The 23,096-nt window shown below is 34.9% G+C and overlaps 1 protein-coding gene across 4 annotated transcripts in view; it reads left to right on the forward strand.

The window, feature by feature from the left end:
• Positions 1–238: 238 nt before the first annotated feature.
• Positions 239–23,096, forward strand: part of Madm (MLF1-adaptor molecule) — a 219,569-nt gene continuing 196,711 nt past the window's right edge. For all 4 annotated transcript variants that reach the window (XR_016550075.1, XR_016550076.1, XM_090410539.1 and 1 more), the window contains exon 1: positions 239–509. Coding sequence is in view for 2 of the 4 variants with exons in the window: in XM_090410539.1 (XP_090266665.1) it covers positions 375–509 (135 nt within the window). In the remaining 2 variants the exon portion in view is untranslated. The remainder of the gene's footprint in view (positions 510–23,096) is intronic.

The following is a 23,096-nucleotide window of genomic DNA, read 5'->3' on the forward strand; positions in this document are numbered from 1 at the left end:
TTTGCATGTTTCAATTGTATCATCACTTATTTTCTGCCTGTTAACCCATTTTTGTATCCCACAACTCTTTATTCCATTCTTAAAAGGTAAATTAATCCAAGAAGCTTATTTACATTGTAGTGAGAAGCTTATGTTCTCAGTTGTTATTTTATTACTATAGGTGCCGCATTTTTTTTTTTTTTTTCACTTCGTTACGGAACGCGCACGTACATCATTACCCACACTCCACAGTTTCACGTTTAGTTACGAATGTGAATGATGGCGTTTTGAGCTGGTGATGGAACGTTTTTTTTTGGGAGATAGTTGTGGTGTTTTTAACTTTAAACGATATTTTTACACGAATTGCGTTTTGTTTCTGAGTTTAAGTACAAAATATGGCAAGCAGTAATGTTAAAGGGAACAACGAGCAAGATTCAAAAGCTAAAAGAGAGAGTGGTGATGATTCAGAAGATGAATCCGAGGTCCTTGAAGAAAGTCCGTGTGGTAGATGGTTAAAGAGAAGAGAAGAGGTTTGCAGTTGTCATGGTTTTAATTTGTCATTTTTTTGTTTTTTAGAATTTAGTTATTAGTTACCTATCGGCATTAAATGAGATAATCGGTAAAACGATCTTTAATGGACTTCGAATAGCTGGTCAATAGGATATCAAATTTCATTTTAACCAGAATATTTATCTAGATGGATATTACATTTGTTTAATTCTGATAGTATTTATATTTTAACAGCATATTAACTATATAACGCAGTTCGTGTATAATTTTTTACCTTATATATAAAGGTATAATTTAATAACTTTTTCCACCCTCGAAACGTGTTGGCGTTTATGAAATTGATGCGTCTAGTTTTAACTGTCTCAGCCTAAAACCCAGTGAAAGAATATTGTTTATAATGGTTTCGGAGAATTTGATTGTTTCAGTGTATGAAAGCTGAATTCATCTGAAACATCAAAATGTGCCCATCCATATTGTAGTCATTCAGTTTCCAGATAAGCAGCTCCTGAAAGGTTTTTAAATCGGAACTCCGTGCAATTTCTTAGAAAATTGGCACCAGGATAACTTATCCCTTTTAATTCCTTTTTCATTTAATTTGTTTTAAGATAACATGTTTTAAGTATTTTTGAGTTTTTGATGTGTAACGATTTTGAACATACAAATTCAGCTCCAGTTACTCATTCTTTCCAAATGGAAAATGACTGTACTTTTGAGAAATACATGTAAGTTTGTCTATTTCTTAAAAGCACAGTAATTCTACAACTTTGTAGGCAACAGCACACTTACATTATATTAAACCTATTTTGAATATCTATGTTAAGTGTATTCTTTCACATGTATCAACACAGTGTTTAACTTTTGAAGCCGAAAATAAACTTCCTGTAACTCAAGATGGTGTTCTTATTTTGTGTGGGAAAAAAAAAAAAAAATCCTATTTAAGAACGGTATTCTTATATTGTGGGTAAAGAATACATCATTCTGTTACAAAAAAACTCGCTTTGTAACCAGCAAATATATTTTTCATCACTGATACATGCAGTGGTGTATGTTGCTGCTGCTGCTCTATTAAAAAAAAATAAATAAAAATTCTCTTTTTCCTCATCATGATGCATATCAAGGATTTAGGCCTAGCGTGTCCTGTTCTGGCCTTAGAAATCATCGTTTAAGAGGACATCCTGGTTTTCTTTTTCCTAATGGCTTGCACTTGAAGGCTTGTTTTGAGAACAAAAATTCTCTTTTTGGGTATTTTAATCTAAGTTAAGACTGTTGAGTGGATGAAACGGATGAAACTTGACATTTTTTGTGGATTGTGCATAACTTATAACTTTTCTTTTGAACAATTTGGGGTGGATCGTGTACACCTTTTTCTTTGATGGTTTTGGGGTTTGATTGTATACACCTTTTCCTTTAACAACACCACTGGTTCATAAATGCAGTGTAACTGTATGTAATGCCACCTCATGAAAAGTTCATTTGTGTATCTAAATGATACCATTTAACATTAGTGGCATATGACAGTGGTGATAGGAGAGTCCACCAAGTGAAGTGCTTCTCTCTGAAAAATATAACCTCATGGATGTATGCCTTTTACACCATATGAATTAGGACATCAGCATAACGTACAGTGCACTGAATTAACACTAACTTTGAATTTTGTTGTGTTGATTTTGCTAGATGATTAACAACACTTTAAAAAGTTATCCATCTCATGCCCTTAAAATTACCATCCGATTCTCTTAATGAACTTGCTGTGCTATGTCACCTCCACAACACAGTTGCCCATTGGTTTAAACTATATATCAACAGTTTAAACTATATATCAAGTCTACACATACACACACAAATCAAAAACTGTAGCACATCAGTCTTCTTATGTTGGAGACAGGAGGTTATGGAGAAAGTCTTGAACAGCGAAAGTCTGGAGTGAAAGAGGATGTTTCAAAGACCAGAAAAATGAAACAGGAGGAAGAGAAGCTCATTTGGTAAGTTTGAAGCTGGATAGAAAATGGATGTTGCCCAGGAAACCCCCCCCCCCCCCCAGCTGCTCATGATTCTTACATTCTTTGAAACAAGTGGAAGAATGATAATGGCTAGTTCAACAGAATGTTGTCTATGAAAATACTTATAAAAGATTAGTCAGAAAAAGTGGAACATCTGTGAGAGAGTGTGAGTATTCAAGTGAATCTGTTTTGGTAATATTAAGGTTCAGAAGGTAATCCTTGTCCCACTAAAAAATTGTAAGATTAGAGTTTAAGGCATTGGTAATGGAAGATCTTGAAGCTTCAAATGATTGAGCCTTGCAAGGTTTATCAAATGAAGAAGAGGAATGTACTGTCACCTGTACATTCTTCTTCTTTATTTGATAAAGAAGAAGAAGAGGAATGTGCTGTCACCTGTAAAACTATTAGTGGGATTTGAGGTTACTGAGAAGTTCTTGTTAGAAAGAACTAGGTTCACATACTTTTTAATTTAAAAAAAATATAGGTGGTCTCATATGGATAGGTTTTACCTCCTGCGAAGTTCAGATTTTTATCCCACAGTTCTGGAAAACCAGCCAGGGACATGTAGTTGACAGACATATTGTACACCCGCACTTCATAGAACCTAGTCTGGCAAATTGCCAAGAATAGTCAATTCATGCTCAAGAGGAGAAAGAAATAAAGGATGTATGAATTGGTTAAAAACACAAGAAATCACATGCTTTCTTGTCTGTCACTGTAGCAGCTTGATTTTTGTTGTCACTTTTTTGCATTAATTTTTTTTATTATTAATTTGTATGATGGATCCAGTATAGTCAACAAGTTCTGGTGTTAAACTTTTCAGTAGCTCTTGCAAAAGAATATTGTATAATGTACTGACATTCCGTGAAAAAGAATCATTTGAAGCCTGTCTCCTTGTTCCACTTTCTCATGTCACAAAACGTGCAAGTGAAATTGTGGGCATATCGGAGTCGACTGTTAAAAGAATTCATAGGGCAGCATTTCTCAAACTTCAGATATCCGTGTATCCCCTCTTAAATTTCCATTATTACCAAGTACCCCCTTATCAAAATAATAATAATAATAAATAAATAAAGTATATTTCATTCTAAATGTCTATTTTATTTGAATTTAGATGTACAAAAAAGTGAGCCTGTGTAGCTCAGTGGATGTGGCATTTGCACACCACGGCATTTAACTGCACGAAGGAAGACTTCTGGGTTTCGAATCTAGTCACTAGAAGAAATTTTTCTAAGCCTTATTTCAACCGATTCCCGAGTTAGTCGATCTCTGGCATGGGCAAGCAGTTTTTTTCTCCCCGAAACTCAGGTGTTTCGTCCTGTAATCTCAAGAAAATCAACCGTAGAACCCACATTATTTCAGACATTAAAAATATGAGTGTTAGGGACCACTAGATAGCGGCACTTGTTGAGCCGTCTCTCTTCACTGCATGCCTGTTAATTAGTGATAGACTTGAGCCAGCTATCTCTGATTGGGTACCAGTGGAGATTGAACTGCCCACTCAAGTCAAAAGTTAGGGCTAAACGGCCTCGCCTACTCCCTATATGCAGGAATAAAAAGGTGTTAGCTGATTTTTTTTTTTTTTGATGTAAACAAAAAATGATTTTTTAATGGAACAAAATTTATAAAGATACTATAAAGATACTATAAATTTTTAGTTAATTAAAATAATAATTTAAATAATTTATCATCACTGAATGGAATGAAATTTCTTATGGTGGGATAAATTTCAGCAAAATTTGGCTCTAATTAATTTCAATCTCGGGTGCGGTTTGACATCTATAATGCGGTTCCTCTTCTTCGTCTTAATATAATAATATAATATACAAGCACTGAAAATCCAACTTCACACAGATATGAACTTGGAAATGGCAAAATGAACTTTAGAGCTTTATCTGTTAATTCAGGAAATTCATTCGTAAAAAATTATATTTATTATAGGTATTATAACTTCATTACATTATTTAAGCAATTATATCACTGTAAAAGTAGTAGAAACCTATTAATCATTATTTTAACTAGCAACAAATATTAAGTTTTTTATGCTGCTACAGTGACAGACAAGAAAGCATGTGATTTCGCATGTTGGTGACCAATTCGTACATCCTTTATTTCTTTCTCCCCTTCAGAACACATGCAATTTACAGACAAAAAATACTAGCGGTGGTGGTTGTTGGCAGTAGATGGCGTTGATGTAGGTGATTGGTAGTAGAGGTTCTGTGTAGTGGTGGAGACGGAGAGTTGTACAGTAGGTGTCCTCCCGCAATGAGTCTTCGGACTCCTTGGTGGTGCCTGAATAATAATAATTATCTAACAACAAATTTGTAATATGATCAAATAATGAAGCACATTGATTAATATCTGCTTAACTTTCATAATTATGAAGTTTGTTTGAAAAGTTTGATAAAAAAAAAATAAGTTGAGCACATTTTTTTTTGGAAAAAATCACCTTTATTTCTCAACATAGTTCCATCGAGGTCTACACATTTGGTTCAGTGAATTTCCAATTTTTTCATCCCATCTAAAAAGTAGGATTTGTCAATTTGTGCAAAATAGTCATTGGCAGCCTTGATGACATCCTCGTTCAAAGAAAATTTTTCCCTGCCTAGCCAAATTTTTAAGTTTGGGAACAAGAAGTTACACAGGGCCAAGTCTGGAGAATATGGTGCATATGGGACCAATTCGAACCTCCATTCGTGCAATTTTGTCATTGCGACGGTCGATGATGGACAGTGCATTGTCTTGATGAAAGAGCACTTTTTTATGCACCAATCTTAGCCGTTTTTTTCTTCAGTTCTTTTTTTAAACGGTCCAACAATGACACATAATAGACTCCTGTTATTGTCTTAGCCTTTTCCAAATAGTCTATCACGATAATTCCGGCCTGATTGGCCGAGTGGTTAGCATATCTACTCTCCAGCCAAAGGCTGTGGGTTCAAAACCCACCGTGGGCGTGGATGCTTGTGATTGTCTGTGAAAATACTAGTGGTGGTGGACAGTAGATGATGCAGTTGGTGGAAGACAGGTGGACGAGGTTGAGTGGTGGAGACGGAGGTTGTAGAGTAGCTACCCTCCCTCGATGAGTCTTTCGACTTCCTAGAGGCGTCACATAATAGTAATTCCTTGGAAATCCCAAAAACAGTGGCCATCATCTTCCCAGCTGACAAAACAGTCTTCACTTTTTTTGGTGCTCTTTCATCAGGCATTGTTTACTGTTTTGACTGCTGCTTGGACTCAGGTGTGTAGTGGTGGATCCAAGAAATCCTGCGAATTGCGATTAAACATCGCCAAACACTATGTTGAAATGTCTTTTCGCATGCGTTTTTGATCAACAGTCAACACTCGCTGCACCCATCGTGCACACAGCTTTTTCATGTGTAATTTTTCATGCAGGATATTATACACATATTCATTTGAAATGCCTACAATTTCAGCAATCTCATGCACTTTCACTCAGCAGTCTTCCATAACGATACGATACCTCAGTCAACTTATGACCATGTTTAAACTCATTTATCCAAAAATAAATAGTCTTTAATGCTGGTGCAGAGTCCCCATGAACTGCATGTAACTCGGCTGTGATCTGCACGGCCGTCCACTTCTTCAAATAAAAGTGTTTTATCACTGCACAAAACTCGTTTTTCTCCATTTTTATGAAAAACGTGAATACATTCATTTTAAATGTTTGCCAAATGAGAAATATGCATCGCACGTAGCTAAAAATTTTGCCAGGGGTCATGAAAATGAAAAAGATGATATGTGCCAACATATGAATAAACGAATTGTGTTGCCATCTATCAGAAATTTACCAAACTTTTCAAACAGTCCTTGTACATGTACTAATGATTCATATAATTACTTTTTTATCAGTCGCTATTGTATGCTCTGCATTGTTGCAGGCTTGCAACATAGGTTCATATACGAAGCTGAACGAAGATTCACGAGTGATTGCCTGCAAATTTGCACACTATTCAGATGAAGTAATTATCACAATTTGAGTAGGAGAATTAACACATAAGATATCATTTATTGAGAAATATATACATTTAAAATAATTCTTTTTTTTCGAAAATTATTCCATGCATTAATTAGGCCTAGCTGAAAATTGCCACGTATCCCCTGAAGACCTTTCACGTAACCCCAGGGATATGTGTACCACACTTTGAGAAACACTGTCATAGGAAATCAAAAGGTGAAGGTAAGCCAAAATTTAAATCTCCTAAAAAGCACCAGAGAAAGAAAACTATCAAAAACATAGCTTTGAATGATTTTGATGTCGACCTTATAAGAACTATGCATGAATTTTACATGGTCGAGAAAAATGTTCCAGCTGTTCTGAAATTGGTTCCTGTGCTGAAAGCAAAATTAATTTTCCTCGGAAAAGAGAAACTTTAATGGAAATACTTCATGAAATCGAATTTTGTTTCAAAAAGTCCCAGAATGAATGGAAACCTATCATGGAGTGAAGTGACAGTGTTTTATCTAGAATGCAGTATTTGAGAGCAATACGATGTTTCAGGGAGGAGAAAAGACTGATTATGTATCCAGATGAAACTTGGATTGTCAGTAATTTAACTTAGGGAAAATGTTGGCGATCTAAAGAAGATTGCTGAGTGTTGCAAACCAGAAATGCCTTTGCAGCACATGATAATTTTGTGTGCAGGTGGAGAAATAGGTTTTTTACCGAATTCAAGCTTACTTTACAAAGCCAATTCAACGGATGGAGATTATCTTGGACAAATTAATTCTACGATCTTCAAAAAGTGGGCAGAAGAAAAACCGATTCCAAACCTTCCTAAAAATGCTGTTGTTATAATTGATAATGCTCCATATCACTCCATTCAATTAAAGTTCCAAATTCTTCTAATAAGAAGCAAGTCCTTATGGATTGGCTCTCTGCAAATAACATTTCTCATTCCCCAGATATGCAAAAAATTGAATTGTTCAACTTAGTCAAAAGAAACTGGCCCAAAACTAAACTATTTAAATTTGACATCATGCTCAAAGAGCATGGATTCCTAGCTTTGAGTATACCACCATATCATTGTGATATTATTGCTATTGAGTATCTTTGGGCAAAAGTGAAAATTTTCATTCGTCATCGCAACATAACTGGGGATATTGATATGTCGAAACTTTTTAAGATTTCTGAACAGGCGAATGAAAGTATTACAGTTCAAATATTGTTCTCATGTCACCTCACTGGAAAATCTGTATTGGGACAGAGATGGAATTATCGAAGAATTATGCGAACCTTTGGTGATCAATGTAAGTGAAAGTGATGGTGATTCGGACACCGGTTCAGATGACTATGAAGATTAAAAGGATTTGATAATGGTATTTTTTTTTTCAAACTTTTATGCATGGTTTTGTTAAGGAGTCATAACAGGTCATAAACGATTAATCGGTTTAGAACATTAAAGTGTCTCAGTTCTCTCAAGTTTCGAATATCTAATTTCATTTGAAAAAAATTTGTTTTTCTAATTATATGAAGAGCCAAAGGCTTCAATTCGGCGACATGAACTTATTTAAGTTAAGGGATATTGCATCCCATATTGTTTCTTAGCCGAATAAGAAACTCAAAGAGTTTCATGCCGAATATAGAAACTATATAAAGTTCGGCGATTCCAAGCGTAAGCAAATACCTGGATAGCAGCACCTGACCCATTTGGTAGTGCAAACTGAGGCAACTCATAGAAAGGGTGGAGCAAGCTCCGATCACTATTCTTGGTATTTACCCATAATGTGAACTTAGCTCCTAGGAGCTGTATTATGAGAGGTCATTACCCAGACCAGTTTCAACCTTTATTGAGGTCTCATCAGTGAGTAGGTAGACCTAGTTAATATTGTTGGATCGTACTTCCTTGTTTTTGATCCACCATCTTGTTTTAACACTGTTCTTAAACAAGTAATAAGTTGCTGGTTGATTACTAATTTAAATATAGAGAAATTTATATTTCTAGACTGTGCCACGCTATATCTAGATTAGTCTAATGAAATGTAGTGAAACCAAGCATCAACTAATTTTATATCAATATTATTTCTTACGTAGACTGAGCTTATCTCTTATTTTTGAAGCTCCCACTAGGTTCGATAATTTCATGAACGGTGCAGTAAAAGAGATTTAGGCAAACACAATTTTAAAATCATCAAAACAAAACATTTAATTCTGGATTATATATTATACATATAAACTCAATTCTGAGAACAAGATAATATAAATGTCTTAGCTTAACTGGTTACAACATTTTACAGATTCGGTCTATGGGCATTCTGCTATCAGACTTATAGCCTTCACAATATTAAAATAACTTTTAATAGAGTTCAATATCATAAAATCTCTTAGCAACAAATTTTACTATTATCACACAGTCAGTAAAGTCTCAATACATTAATGGTGGCAACAACTGCTTCATGAGTATATACTTTCATACTTCATACTCCGGCTGATTTCAGCAAGAAACATTACAGTGAATGTGGGGAATAAGAGGAGGAATTACACATATATCTCTGCACTGAAGTCATGTAAAATTGGACAGTTCTTACCAGATAAATCCTTTGCTCATGGTATTCACTGAGGCACACTTAAAACTTTAGTTAACTATCACACTGGAGCTACACATTTCAAAAGTAATCTTCTTCAAAATAACTTAATCATTAATCTCTGCATATCACAAATGTAGACACACTTTCACTAGAAAATTTACTTGTTCCTCATATACTTCTTTGCAATAAAATCAGCTATTCACTAATCTTCCTTAAAAGCTCTGGAATTCTTCATAACTTTAGAATTCCTTATCAATATTCTGGGTTGAATTTACATCCTGATCCTTTGTAATCTAATTACAGCACTTAATTCCTATTACTACAGTCTCTTACTTTACTCCGTGCTGCTAATAAGCTATCTCCTCATATCTTTTTAATCTAATTACAGCACCTAATTCCTATTACTACAGCCTCTTACTTTACTCCGTGCTGCCACGAGTGCTCCCTACTTCTCGCCTCTCCACACTGTCTTGAGTGTTTCCTCCCTCTTTCTTCACCGCACTATCGTGCATGCTTCTGGTCTACTCATCGCTTATATACCTTCACTTTCTTTCCTGCCAAAACTTGTTCTCACAGTCTAGCTCATATCAATTCCATCTCCCTTTGAATACCATAGCTTACACAATCCATGCATGTGCTAGTTATTTCTAGCCCATCTCTATAGTAACAAACAAAATAAAATAAAAACAGAAATATTGCATAACATCATACCTTTACATACTGGTAGTGATAAATAAAAATTCAAAATATAATTCACATAAGACATATTAAACTTATATATACAATTCCTCATAATATTAAATTAGGAATAATCATAATAAACAGAATAATATTTCAATACAAAGTCCTATCATTGCCAATACATATTTTAGATTAATTAATAAAATTTAATAAATAAACCAAGGCAATTACATGAATAATAATTTACAATCATGGGATTAATATCAAATAATTTTTCCAAGTATAGCCTTTGGTATGGTGGATTAAGTTGGATTCTGTAAGGAATATTAATAATTTAAATTTCTCCTTAATCAGAATCCAACAATGCCAAGTTTGTAGCGAACAGAACTTGCATCCCTTCTATGAGAATTGCCAAGAAGGTGTCTTAATAAATTACTAATTATATGAAGAGCCAAAGGCTTCAATTCAGCGACATGAACTTATTTAAGTTAAGGGATGTTGCATCCCATATTGTTTCTTTTTTCCTGTATAATTATTTTTATTTTATACAAAACTTTCTTAAAAATAAATTTCGTTAAATTTTTATTTTATTTTATACCTTTTTTAATTTTGTTAATACTATACATGCCTTTTTTCCAACTGTTATGCAAGCAAAATAGTTATTACTTTAAAAACTATAATGTTCGTAAAAGAAAAGATAAATTTTCCTACCCGTAATATTAAACTCATATTAGCTGGAGAGCGGATGCCAACCAGGACGGCAACCTAACCCAAGGCGGATTGATATGTATATTGAACACATTGATTTAAAAAAAAAAAAAAACGAGAAATGTAACAAAATGGATAGTTGTTTAAAGCCTGTTTAAAAAACAAAATATAATTAATACATAAACACAACTATCCATTACCTTTTAATTAAAAAAATCCTTAATAATATTTAAATGAAAAACACCTTCATTCACAATTCATTCTTATAACATCATCATTATTATTATTACTATGTGACACCTCCAAGGAGTCCAGAAACTCATCGAGGGCAGGCACTTACTCTACAACTGTCTACCCTCAATCCACCAATTGCAGCCAACCTCATCATCTACACCAATGCAATCTACTGTCCACCACCACTAGTATTTTCACAGACAATCACAAACATCCATGGCAGGATTTGAACCTGTATCCTTTTGGCTGGAGAGTGGACGCTAACCACTTGGCCAACCAGGATGGCAACCTAACCCAATCTATGAAATTTCATTTAATTCAAACCTCCTCACCAAAGGTGAGATAGGTGAGGAGGGTTCCCGAGACTTTTTTTTATTTTTTTGGGGGATGGAGAGATGGAAAGTCACAAATTTTTTAATGTCAGTATACAACAAATGTTTTTCATGGTTGACCAGGACATTAGATCTTTGAGCACTATCAACTACACTTCCTCTTTCAGCATGAGTGATGTAAAGTTTCATATTCAAATCTGCAAACTTAGGTGTACTACTTTTATTTGATATAGATTCACTAGCATTGTCTTTCCTTTCTTGTGAGGATATCATAACTAGGAAAATAGTGTGCACATCAGAAAATTATATTGAATCATATAATTGCTTTTAAGTATAAAAAAAAACATTCAAATGTTCCGAAATCCCTAAACATTATTATTATTATTATTATTTGACACCTGAAAAACTTATTATGGGAGGGCAGTCAACACTACTTAAAACACTACATAATCCGCCATCCATGCTATACTTTTTAGTGTCCACTAATATACAAAACCATCTCCCATCCACTTTTCTTTCTTAATTGTATGTATGAAGTCTTTGGGGATCCTTTGTTAATATTTATTTTATTTTAATCCCTTCATGCAGTTCTTCATAGATCATTATAATCCATGTATGATTTTGTGTATTATCACGAAAGAAACATTTGTCAAATAGTTAATGGAAATAATAGTTATAATAATTGAACTAAATATTTTTGGAGATGGGAGAGAGAAAGCAGAAAGTCCAGGGTTGTCCCAAACAACCCCCCGCCCCCCAGCTAATTACTTCATGGAGGTCTTTGAAGAGAAAGCCTTAAGCTCTGTCCCCACACAAACCCACTGTTATAGTTATGTTTTGTTGATGTATTCTCCATTTAACCACATAGCCTGGATGTTCTCAATATCTTTAACACATCTAAACAGTCAACATCCCAGGTTCCAGTTCAACTTTGAAAAATAAAATAGTAGTATACCCTTCCTGGACACTGCATGCTATCCTGCTGGATCCTTGGCGTTCTCTATTTGCAGAAAATTTGCATACACTGGTACACACCTGTCATCCCTCCCCTCCCAATAGTACAGCAATATTAAAACTATATAACAGGACTAAATTAATTAGCTAAGATAACAGTGCCCTCTTCACTGAACTGATTACATTCACAAAAAATTCTTAGCCTATGACTATAATTCCTATTATATCCAAAATCTATATTAAAACCATCAAATGAGTGGAAGGACCATTCTTTATCACATCCAGGAGTTAATGAAGTACCCTGTTCTTGTGACCTGGCTTACTATGGACTGGAAGAACTGTTGGCATCTGCCTTGGTGAACATAAATACATTTGGCACTATTGTTATGGTAAGTTGTGTCTAGCAGACCATGCCTTGGATCAACAGCAACTTTAAAACATACTTCAAACCTCAACCATTATGGCTGTATAAATTTACCAAATATCTGGGAGACCATCATTTTAAGAACTAATCAATACTTGTTTTCTCTCCTTTTCCAACATAGATGGTGCCAGTTGCCATTCCATCCATTACAATTTTTTTAAAACTAGTCCCACTGTTATACCAAATTGTTGTATTGTATACTATAACAAACTGTTCTTGTGCTCTGAAGATTCTGAATATAATACCAGTGAAATATCAGCTAAGTTAAATTATTTTATTATTCTATTTGTTGTAATAAATACTATTAAAATAAACTAACATAAAACCCTCAACCCCCCCCCTCTTCCAGAACTGAGACTACACCAAAGCTATCACCATTCTGTGTATATCTGAGGCACATCTGAAAAACTAGCTAAAATCCTAAAAAAAAATACAATCTTGCAACCAATGAAAATTGGCATCCCATATTTGCTTCACCAAAGACCAGACACAGTCCTTAGAGACCTGCCAGATGTTTGCTAGGTCCCTTAATAATGATGTGTTCTCCACTGTAAAAAAAAAAAAAAAAAAAGTCGTAAACTAAACCTATTATGGCCAAACAGGTAGGACAGACAACATAATTGCTGAACATAAAGACTATCTGTTTCAGCCACTCAAGACTTGCCAATCATGCATTCGACATTTGCCACGGTATATGCTTAGCTTTTAATTTTTCAGGAAATGAAAACGTATACTAGAATATTAATTTATTAGTTTATTTTTCCATGGTAAACTGGATTCTGGGATTAAGACTATTGAAGTGAGAGAGGAAAGAATGTAATGTGTCTGGGCCATGAAGCCAAATGGAGAACACATCATCAACATATCTTAACCAGGAAGAAGGTTTGAGAGGGACTGAGTCAAGAGCTTTTTTCAAAGCATTCCATAAAAAATATTGGCATGGAGAGGGGAGAATCCATTGAGATGCTCTCCGTTCATAAATTTCTTGCTTCCAAGAGAAATATCCAGAATGGATAGCAAAACAAAAGAGATCAGCAATATCAGGGAAATAAAACTCCTGATACTACTGATCTTTCTTCTCAAATAAAAAAACATTAAAAGGATTAAACAAGAATATAATTTGTCAAATTTAATTTTCATTAACAAGTAGTTTTCCAGGAATAGGCTGTGAACTGCCAAACTGGGGACTAAATTTTTGGATTTATATCCTCCAGAAATATGGTGACTCACCAGCCATTGGGTTTACATAGGCCATGGCTCCTTGCTCAATGTATTCAGAGCAGCCATAACAGAGAATAAGGCCCATGTTAGGAGTTCACTTTATCTGCCACATGGAGAGATATACCCGGTAGATTGTAGAAATATGGTGACTCACCAGCCATTGGGTTTACATAGGCCATGGCTCCTTGCTCAATATATTCAGAGCAGCCATAACAGAGAATAAGGCCCATGTTAGGAGTTCTTCCCTTTATCTGCCACATGGAGAGATAAACCTGGTAGATTGTAGCCCTTGAGTCTTAAGGTAATGATTTCCCATATGTGTATTCCATCGATAAATTTTAAATTATAATACTACAAATGTAGTAACACCAAAGTAACTATAAAATATGTGCAGGCTAAGTGGAGTATATGCACTCTCCAATCAACAGGCAATGCGTTTGAGTTCCACCTTAGACATAATTTGTGAAAGTCTTCGGTGGGTGATAGATGAACTTCATTGCTTTCCATGAAACCATTACCATAATTTTGAAGTCTTGAAGTAGCTTGAAAACGTTTCATGTTTAAATCAGGGTTTCTGGATTATATATTCCTTAATCTTCCTATGGTACTATATCTTGTAGGTTTACAACCTTTTGTGGATGGGACTTGCATTGATTAAAATAAAATTGAGAAATCATTACTAACACACAATATAGTTCACGGAGAACTGTGTAATTTGCATTTTAGCGTTAAAGCTGTATTACAATATAAATATAAAGATGCCAAGAAATTATATTCTTGGTTTCATCTATTATCGAAGTGTAAGCAAACAAAGTTTGCATGTAAAGTCACTTCATGACTGGACTACTTGTATTTAGATGCATATGATGACTTCACATCAATTGCCTTAGTATTATGGGATACTAAGACAACTGATGTGACGTCATTACTCTATATACAAGTAGCCCAGTCATGAAGTGACTTTATGTGCAAACTTTGTTTGCTTACACTTCGATAATGGATGAAACTGAGAATATAATATCTTTAATTTATAGTATAACCGAGTGTGTGTGTGGGGGGGGGGGGGAAATCAGCAAGCTGTATTAAAAACTAGAAAAAGTGCAGGAAGTGATAATGCTTAAAAAGAAAAAAAAAAAAGTGAAATTTTTAATGGTTCTACTCCTGCCCCCAACACATGAAATCACTGCATTTACTTTGCGATATCAATCATCCCATATGCCATCTTATACATGTCATGTCTATAGCATACAAATTACTGACGCTCAGACAAACAAAAACATATTTTACACTCTAATGATTCAAGATATCCTTGGACATTTGTGGTGTTTAATATAAACAAATGTTTTCAAAAAAGTTAATCTTTTTTTTTTTTTTAAAAAAAAAAAGAAAATAAATCAATAGTCATGTTAAAAAAAAAGCATGTTTGGCAATGTTTATATAGCACCAAAATGAAATAAAGAGCATAGCAAAGCATTTATATAGACTTACTGATTGAGTGGTTAACGCTAAACTTCTTTAGACTGTAATGATGCATATCAGTCTAAAGCTGTTTCATTTCAACCCAGTTATAAAGTGGTAGGGGCAAAAATTAAATATCTATTGGTATTGGGAACATTCATCTCGGGTGTAATGCTAAAGCTTCTGGAAGTGGTAATACAGTAGCTTCTGTAAGTTGTAACTAATGTGCTGGTGAAGTCTCAGGTGCCTGCATATGTTGCTAATACTAGTTTCATTCTTTCTTAGGCTTACTAATATCATTAGTGAATGCTGTTTAATAGCAAAATGTATTACTATATTTTTGAAATTTTATATAGCATGTTACTCAACTGAAAACAATGTTATAACATTTAATATAAAATGTCCAAACGAATTACAGATATTTTAGAATTAAAGTATGATAGATTGATTTAACACACTTAATGCAATAACATTTAATTGATGCATTTTTTTCCCCTGCTGAATATATAAAAATGGTCTTTCTGAGGGGAAAAAAATGTATAATGAAATTGGCAAGTGAATACACAATACCACCCATTGAATATGAAACTTAATTAATACAGTGTTTTTTGTATAGGCATGCAACTGCCATTTCTGATCCTATTCAATTCCCTGCATATAGTTTGCCAGATATGTGTTGGGAACAGCCTTCATTAAATGCTTCAGTCAATTGCTGCACACAGGAAATTCCTTGTAAGTTTTGTCCTTGTAAGTCTTGTCATGATGGCAATCTCGTTCCTGAACCCTGTCTTAGGACCACAGTTACATCTCTTAGATAAGTAAAGTGGGTTATTTTTCCACTGATTAAACACTCAGGATATATCACCTTTTGGGAAACCAGTTCTGCTGTTTTCAAAATCATTGTTCCAGCCAGATGGGCACACATGATAAGCCCTTTATTGATTCCAAAAGATCTTTTGTTTTTCTCATTGATCAGTTATTGACAATTAACAAATTGTCAACTATTGACAATTACTGACCGGCAGCATCCTTAAATAGTTGGCTAGAACATGTAGTAATGCATGTGACCAAGTATTTTGCATATATGCTGTATAAGCAATGTTTACGTACATCAGCAAAAAGGTTTATAATTCAGTGCCCAGTATACGTAGATTAGGCCTTAGTATCACCACCTCTGGGTCTGGCTCCCACTGATGAGACCTCAATAAAGGTCGAAACCGATCTGGGCAGTGGCCCTTCCCTTAATGCATAGTATTATACATGTCTGCAAGGAGATGTGCTTTGCATTATGGGAGATACTAAGGCAAGTGATGAGAAATTATACCACCTTTACCTTGAGTTGCCCCCAGTCCTGAAAGTACTTCAGGCGCAAACTTTGTTTGCTAACGCTTGGATAAAGGATAAAACCCAAATATATAATTAGTAGCATAGCCAAGTGAAAAAAAAACTTCCATAAAGTATACGTACATGCTGATATCGATTTGTAACACTCATAGCAATTGAAATTCATCACTCCAGAAATACCACCTAAATCTACTTGTCACAAAATAATTTTACTCACCTGTAGCATGAATTGTGGTAAAAAGTGTGTGCATGCTCGTACACACCACCTTTTCTATTGCAGCAACAAAGAAAACATCTTGAATATAATTAAAACAGTCAAATTCAAATTGTGTTATAATGCGTAAGATCTAACATGTCTTTTTAATTTTGTCACTAGTCTATTATTTTTTCCCAGCATGTACATGCAACTTCTTTTCTACTGCCTGCTAGCCAATTACCAGTCTTCCATGATAAGATATTTATTCCATTCTCTCTCATCTGTCCAACTATACTGCAGAGTTTTGTTGTGGAATTGTGCTAATAAATGCTTCTTTAGACACTTATTTATGCATCTCATATATGGACAAGTTTCTCCTTGTTTGAAATATCTATAGAAGGGGTCTAGAACATAGGTTCCCAAAGTGGGCGCTGAAGCCTTCTAGGGGGGCTATAATGGGAAGAGAAGCATTTGGGGGTGTTCAGGCGGTCTAGGGGTCGGTGGCTCTTTATAGAAGAAATTAATAATATATATTTAAAAATTAATTATTTTTGCGATTAGATAATCATTTGAAATTTAAATATTGCATTTTAATTCATCTTATGTGCCCGTCTTACACGATCAATTTTTTTATAAATTTTCTATTTCAATTATTTAATCATTTGAAAATTTACCATGTCAGATAGAAATAGATGTCAATTTTCAATGTCAATGAGAAAATAGAGCATGTATATATGTGTGTATAATAGGTTATGTTTACAGTAGCAAATATATTCGTTATATTTCATTTTAAAATATATATAAAATATATAAAACCACTTTTCTAATTGATTTGGACAAAAATAAACCCAATTTTATATAATTTAATATTACGAGTAAAAATAATAATGGCAAGAAAGAAATAAAATCGTAAATTTTAATTAGCCTACTTAGTACTAACTTATTGTTAACTAGAGGGAAAAAACAAAGCAAATATTATTCGAAACTTATTATACTGTTTTCTGTGGTTATATTTTGTAGGTTTGTTGCTTATATCTTGTGTAATTATTTTATTTATTAATTATTTATGAGGGACGTTATTATTATTAATGGGGCGTTACAAAATTTATGTCTTGCAAAGTGGGCGGTGACCCGAATGGGAACCTATGGTCTAGAAGAAGGCTCCTGCTTGAGTCTTATTCCTTAACTAATTTTTATTTGACATCAGCAGTAACTGACATCGATTCTTTACATTTTGTTTCATTTTGATACTGTACTACTAATGGGCATATGAAGTTTTTAAGTGAGTTTAGTTTATTGATTTATCTTTAACTGGCTGTATTAAAAAGGGATTTCATGTTTTTTAACCTCTATAGAATCCATTTTTCTTTGGAAAGCAGCTGGAGATGTATTTCTTGGCCAAGTCTGGCACAGCATTTTTACACACGCACGCGTGCGCGCGCGCGCACACACACACACACACAGAGAGAGAGAGAGACAGACAGACAGAGAGTAGAATTTGCTTAATGTGATCGCGGATAATATTATCAATCGGTTATTGTTATCAAAATCAGTCAGTCCTAAAACACACCATTTAAAATGAATTAAAAATAATCTGTCTATTATAATCAAAGTTCTGGTTATTGTTATCATAATCCTCGAATGTTTAGCCTATTGCATCTCAGAATTCTAAGAAATAAGGGTTAATCAGGAGAAAATTTGACAAAGAACATTTGTTGAACTTCTTTTTTTTTTTTTTTTTGTTAATCTTCCTTTAATCTTATTCTTCTGTAAATCTTGAATCTTCCAGACAAATGTAGGGGGTATAAATATAGTCTAATTGTGATTTTTCGAGTTTATTTTCATGCTCTCTTTCAGTAAGTGAATTTGACTTCAAGTGCTCATTAAAACAGTCCTTAGCATTATGGTAGAAGGAAGTTAAAAACGTAAAGATTTATCTTTTCAAGAAAAGCAAAGAATTTTGGAGTGCTATAAGTTGCCCAAAATGAGTCAGCATAGTGTGGCTGTACATTTAAAAATTTCACAACCAATCTTTTGTAAGATCTTAAAAAACAGATGAAACCTTGAAACTTCAGCTCTTACTAATGAGAACATGGATCGGAAGAGAGCCCGATCTGGTAAGGATACTCAAGTTGAATCAACATTAAAAATTTAGTTCAGTAATGTTCATGAAAAGAATGCTTCGATTAGTTGCCTTTGATGCTTCAAAAAGCAAAACTTGCAAAAACAATGGGCAAAGAAAATTTCACTGCAATTGATGAAGGGTTTAACAGGTGGAAAAAGCAAGAGAATATATTCTGTTCAAGCATACTCATGGTGAAGAAAAAAAGTGCTGATTTTTTATCTGAGTGGCCAAAAATTATTGCTGAATATTCTCCCGAAGATATTTACAATGCAGACGAAATAGGATTCTATTTTCGTGCAATGCCTGAGCATATTTATTTGTTTAAAAATGAAAGTACTACATGATTTAAAACTTCAAAAGAGCGATTGACAGTTCCTTGTTGTGCTAATATCAAAGGTGAGAAACAAGAGCTCCTAGTGATTGTAAAAGTAAACATCCTTGGCATTTTAAAGGTGTCAAAAGTTTGCCTGTTGACTACTGTTCTAGTGCAAATGCTTGTATGACTGATGACATTTTCAATAATTGTTTAGTTGAGTGGGATCTTAAATTAAAGCGAAAAATTGTCTTGTTAGTAGAGAACTGCATTGCACGCATTTTGTCATTGAAGAATGTCAAAGTAAATTTCTTGCCTTTGAACACTACATCGTTAATTCAACCATATGACAAGGCATAATACAAGCTTTTAAAGCTTATTATTGGAGGGAAGTTTGTGCGAGAATTATAGCTTAACTTGATTATATAAAAGACCAATCTGATGCAAGTGCAATTGCAAAAAAGATTTCCCTTCTTGATGCATTACATTTGGGAGCAGTGTCATGGAAGCAAGTCTCAGAGAAGACTATTGAAAACTGCTTCCAGAAAGGTGGATTTTTTAAGACAAACTCTGAAATTCCTTCTTCCAAAGATTTTGAATATCTTACCAATGAAATTTTTGATAAAACTCTAGACGGTATGTCAAAACAAGAATTTGAAAATTGGTTGGATATTGATAACAACATTGAAGTGGTGGCTACAATGACAGTGTCGGAAATATGTCAAGCTGCTTCAGATGAGAACTAATAGAAGAAAGTGAACCTAATACAAGTATAGAAGAACAAATTTTAGAAGCTCCTCCAGCCAATGCCCAGATGCAAGAAGCTCTATGAATACTTTGTTGCAGCGTGCAACATAGAGCAACAAACTTTGAAAGGCATTATGAGTATGAGCAATTTATTCATCAGTTGCTATATTCAAAGACACTACAGACAACACTAGATAAGTTTTTAAAATAAATTTTATGTTGTTGCTTATTAAAAAGTTGTTTATAACAATAAATTTAATTAAATTGTGCAATTTTTTATATCCTTTGCTTAATGTTATTGCCGGTTATTGTTATCGTAAAGCACCTGTCCATAAGTGATCCCAATAATCAGCATCTGCTGTGTGTATATGTATATATATAAATTGAAAGTCTTGTGAACCCTGAATCTGCATTTTAAAAAGACCTAGAAAATCTTGGTCATCTAGAGTTGCTGTTAGCAACCCCCAGGATATATTTTTATACTTTACAGGATGTAACTTCGTCTTCATAGCATAACCACTTGAATTCCTTGAGACATTTATCTTGAAAGCACATTTAGTTGATGAACCAACTCTTTTCTCCAGTGTTTTTAGTTTATTCTGATCCCTTATCTTCACCTTCGGTTTTGCACTTCACCAAACTAAAAAAGTGTAGTTTTAATTTCCTTTGATTTGTTGTCTGTAATAAAGGATTAATTTATATAACTTATCTATAAAGTAATTCAGCAGGAGAGACAAGTTTATCAAAACTACAGAAAAATAGTCAACACTTGCAATGGAGCCAGAAGTCAGACTAACTTTTTGTGATTATTATTATTATTATTTCGGGCGACTCCAGGAGTCCTTAGACTCATCGAGGGAGGCCCTAAACATCATGTCCACACAACTATGCGATTACATTCTCACAGTATCTATCATACCTTGTCTTGAACTCGTTCACCATCATAGCACCCACAACAGACTCTGGCAGCTTATTCCACTCATTTACCACTCTAAAAGTAAAGAACCCAGCTCTAACACCCCTGCTAACCACACTCTTGCCCAGCTTCCATAGGTGTCCCCTAGTTCTCCCACCACCAGTCCTGATCTCAAAAATATCCTCTGAATTAATCCTATAGAATCCCTTTAGCAATTTGAATGTCTCAATCATATCTCCCCTCCTCCGCCTATCAACTAGTTTCTGCAACCCACAAATCTTCAACCTGTTCTCATATGGTTCATTCCATAGACCTGTTATCATCTTAGTCACTCGCCTGTGGATCCTCTCCACCTCCTCCCCATCAAGAAGGAACCGAGGTGACCAAATCTGGGCACAGTAATCGAGATGAGGTCTTATCAAGGCTCGGTACAGAGGTACAATAACTTGCTTGTCACTGCTCGTCAAGGTATTTTTCAACAACCAAGTGAGTTGATGAGCTGATTTAGCTACTTTTGCAGTGTGCCCCCTAAACTTCATCTCCTTATCCACCAACACTCCCAAGTCCCTGGCCTCATCAATCTCTTGGAGTACAGTTCCACCAATGTGGTATACTGCTGCTAATCTTTTCACCCCAAAATGCATAACCTTACATTTTGTCATATTAAATTGACATCCATTCTCCTTAGTCCAGAACTCCAATCTATCTAAGTCATTCTGCAAGACTTTGACATCTTCTGCATTCACTATTGCCCTACCCAACTTTGCATCATCAGCGAACAAATGAATTGTTCCACTTAGATCCTTCCCTATATTGTTAATGAACAGATTAAAGAGCAGTGGTCCAAGAACAGAACCCTGTGGCACACCACTAGTCACAGGCCGTCTTTTGGACTCTACTCCTGAATAAACTACTCTTTGATATCTCTCCATCAACCAACCACCTATCCATCTCACCAACCCTATATCCATTCCCATATGTTGTAGTTTACGGATTAGTATTCCATGTGGTATCCTGTCAAACGCCGTTGCCAGGTCCAGCAGTATCACTGTAAACCCATTTCCCTTATCCAGTTCAGCTGTCACCTTGTTATAAAACTTGAGCAAGTTACTGAAGCATGATCTACCCTTCACAAAGCCATGCTGTCCCCTGTACAGTATCTCGTTTTCATCAATCCGTTCCTGTATTTTTCCCTTGACTACTTTCTCTAAGACCTTGACAACGACTCCTAATATTCTGATCGGTCGGTAATTTGCAACCGAAGTCTTGGATCCTCCTTTATGCAGTGAAACTATTTTCCCCTCTTTCCACACCTTCGGGACTAAGCCAGTCCTGAGACTCAGATTAAACAACATGGTCAAAGGCACTGATAATTCTTTAGCCGCTTCACGCAAGACCCGTGCCGGTATACCATCCAATCCCACAGATGTGTTCACATTAAGGTTCTGTAATAAACTAGTCACCTCCACTTCATTCATCACTATTCCCGTATAAACTAATGGTTCCTTTATTTTTTCAATGTCACCACCTGGATGATATGCTTTTGTAAAGTGCGCGCTCAGTAACTCCACTATATCGACTGATTCAGTGACCTCCTTACCATCGTCATTCCTTAAAATCATTTTGCTGTGTACAGTTTTTTCTTGCTTGCAGCATATTGAAAGAACTGTTTGGGATTCTCTTTTGCTTGCAAAGCTAGTTTCCTTTCATAATCCGCTTTTGCTTTTTTTACCACACTCGTTACCTTTCTGGCCTGCACTTTATACCGTTCGTGTGCCTGCAGGTCACCCCTTTCTTTAAATTCCCTCCACAGTTGTTTCTTTTTTTGCAGCTCAAGCTTAATGGTGTTATTCATCCATTTAACCCCTACTTGTTTTACTATTCGGACCCTAGGTATACAATCAGCCATTACCTCCTGTAAATGCTCCTTGACCACTTCCCATGCTCTATCGACGTCCAGCCCTTGCAGTTGTACATGCCATGGCACTGATCCAAGCAATCTCCTAAGCTTGTCATACTTGCCAGCACGGTAATTCCACATATACCCTGTCTTAATCGAAAATTCCACACCTTTAGCCACCTCCCAGGTTAAGACCTTATGATCACTCTCACCAATAGGTGGCAACATGGTCATATTCATTACAGTCAAATTCTCAGATGCTATTACCAGGTCAAGCACTTTCACACCCCTAGTATTTTCAATTACATGCTGTCTCAAATAGTTATCCCTTAATAATTGAATAAAATCCTTTTCCTTCCTCACATGTGTCCTCTCCTCCTTCCAATCAATGTTACCATAGTTGAAATCCCCCATAATAATTACCCTCCTTCCACTCATTCATCAATTTCCCTATGCATACTATCTCCACCATCTATTCCATCACCTGGTCTATAGCAGCACCCAACTG

Source organism: Typopeltis vanoorti, chromosome 20 (genome assembly GCF_054136105.1).
Source record: "Typopeltis vanoorti isolate ZY-2024b chromosome 20, IOZ_Tvanoo_1.0, whole genome shotgun sequence".
In the NCBI taxonomy this organism is placed as follows: domain Eukaryota; kingdom Metazoa; phylum Arthropoda; class Arachnida; order Uropygi; family Thelyphonidae; genus Typopeltis; species Typopeltis vanoorti.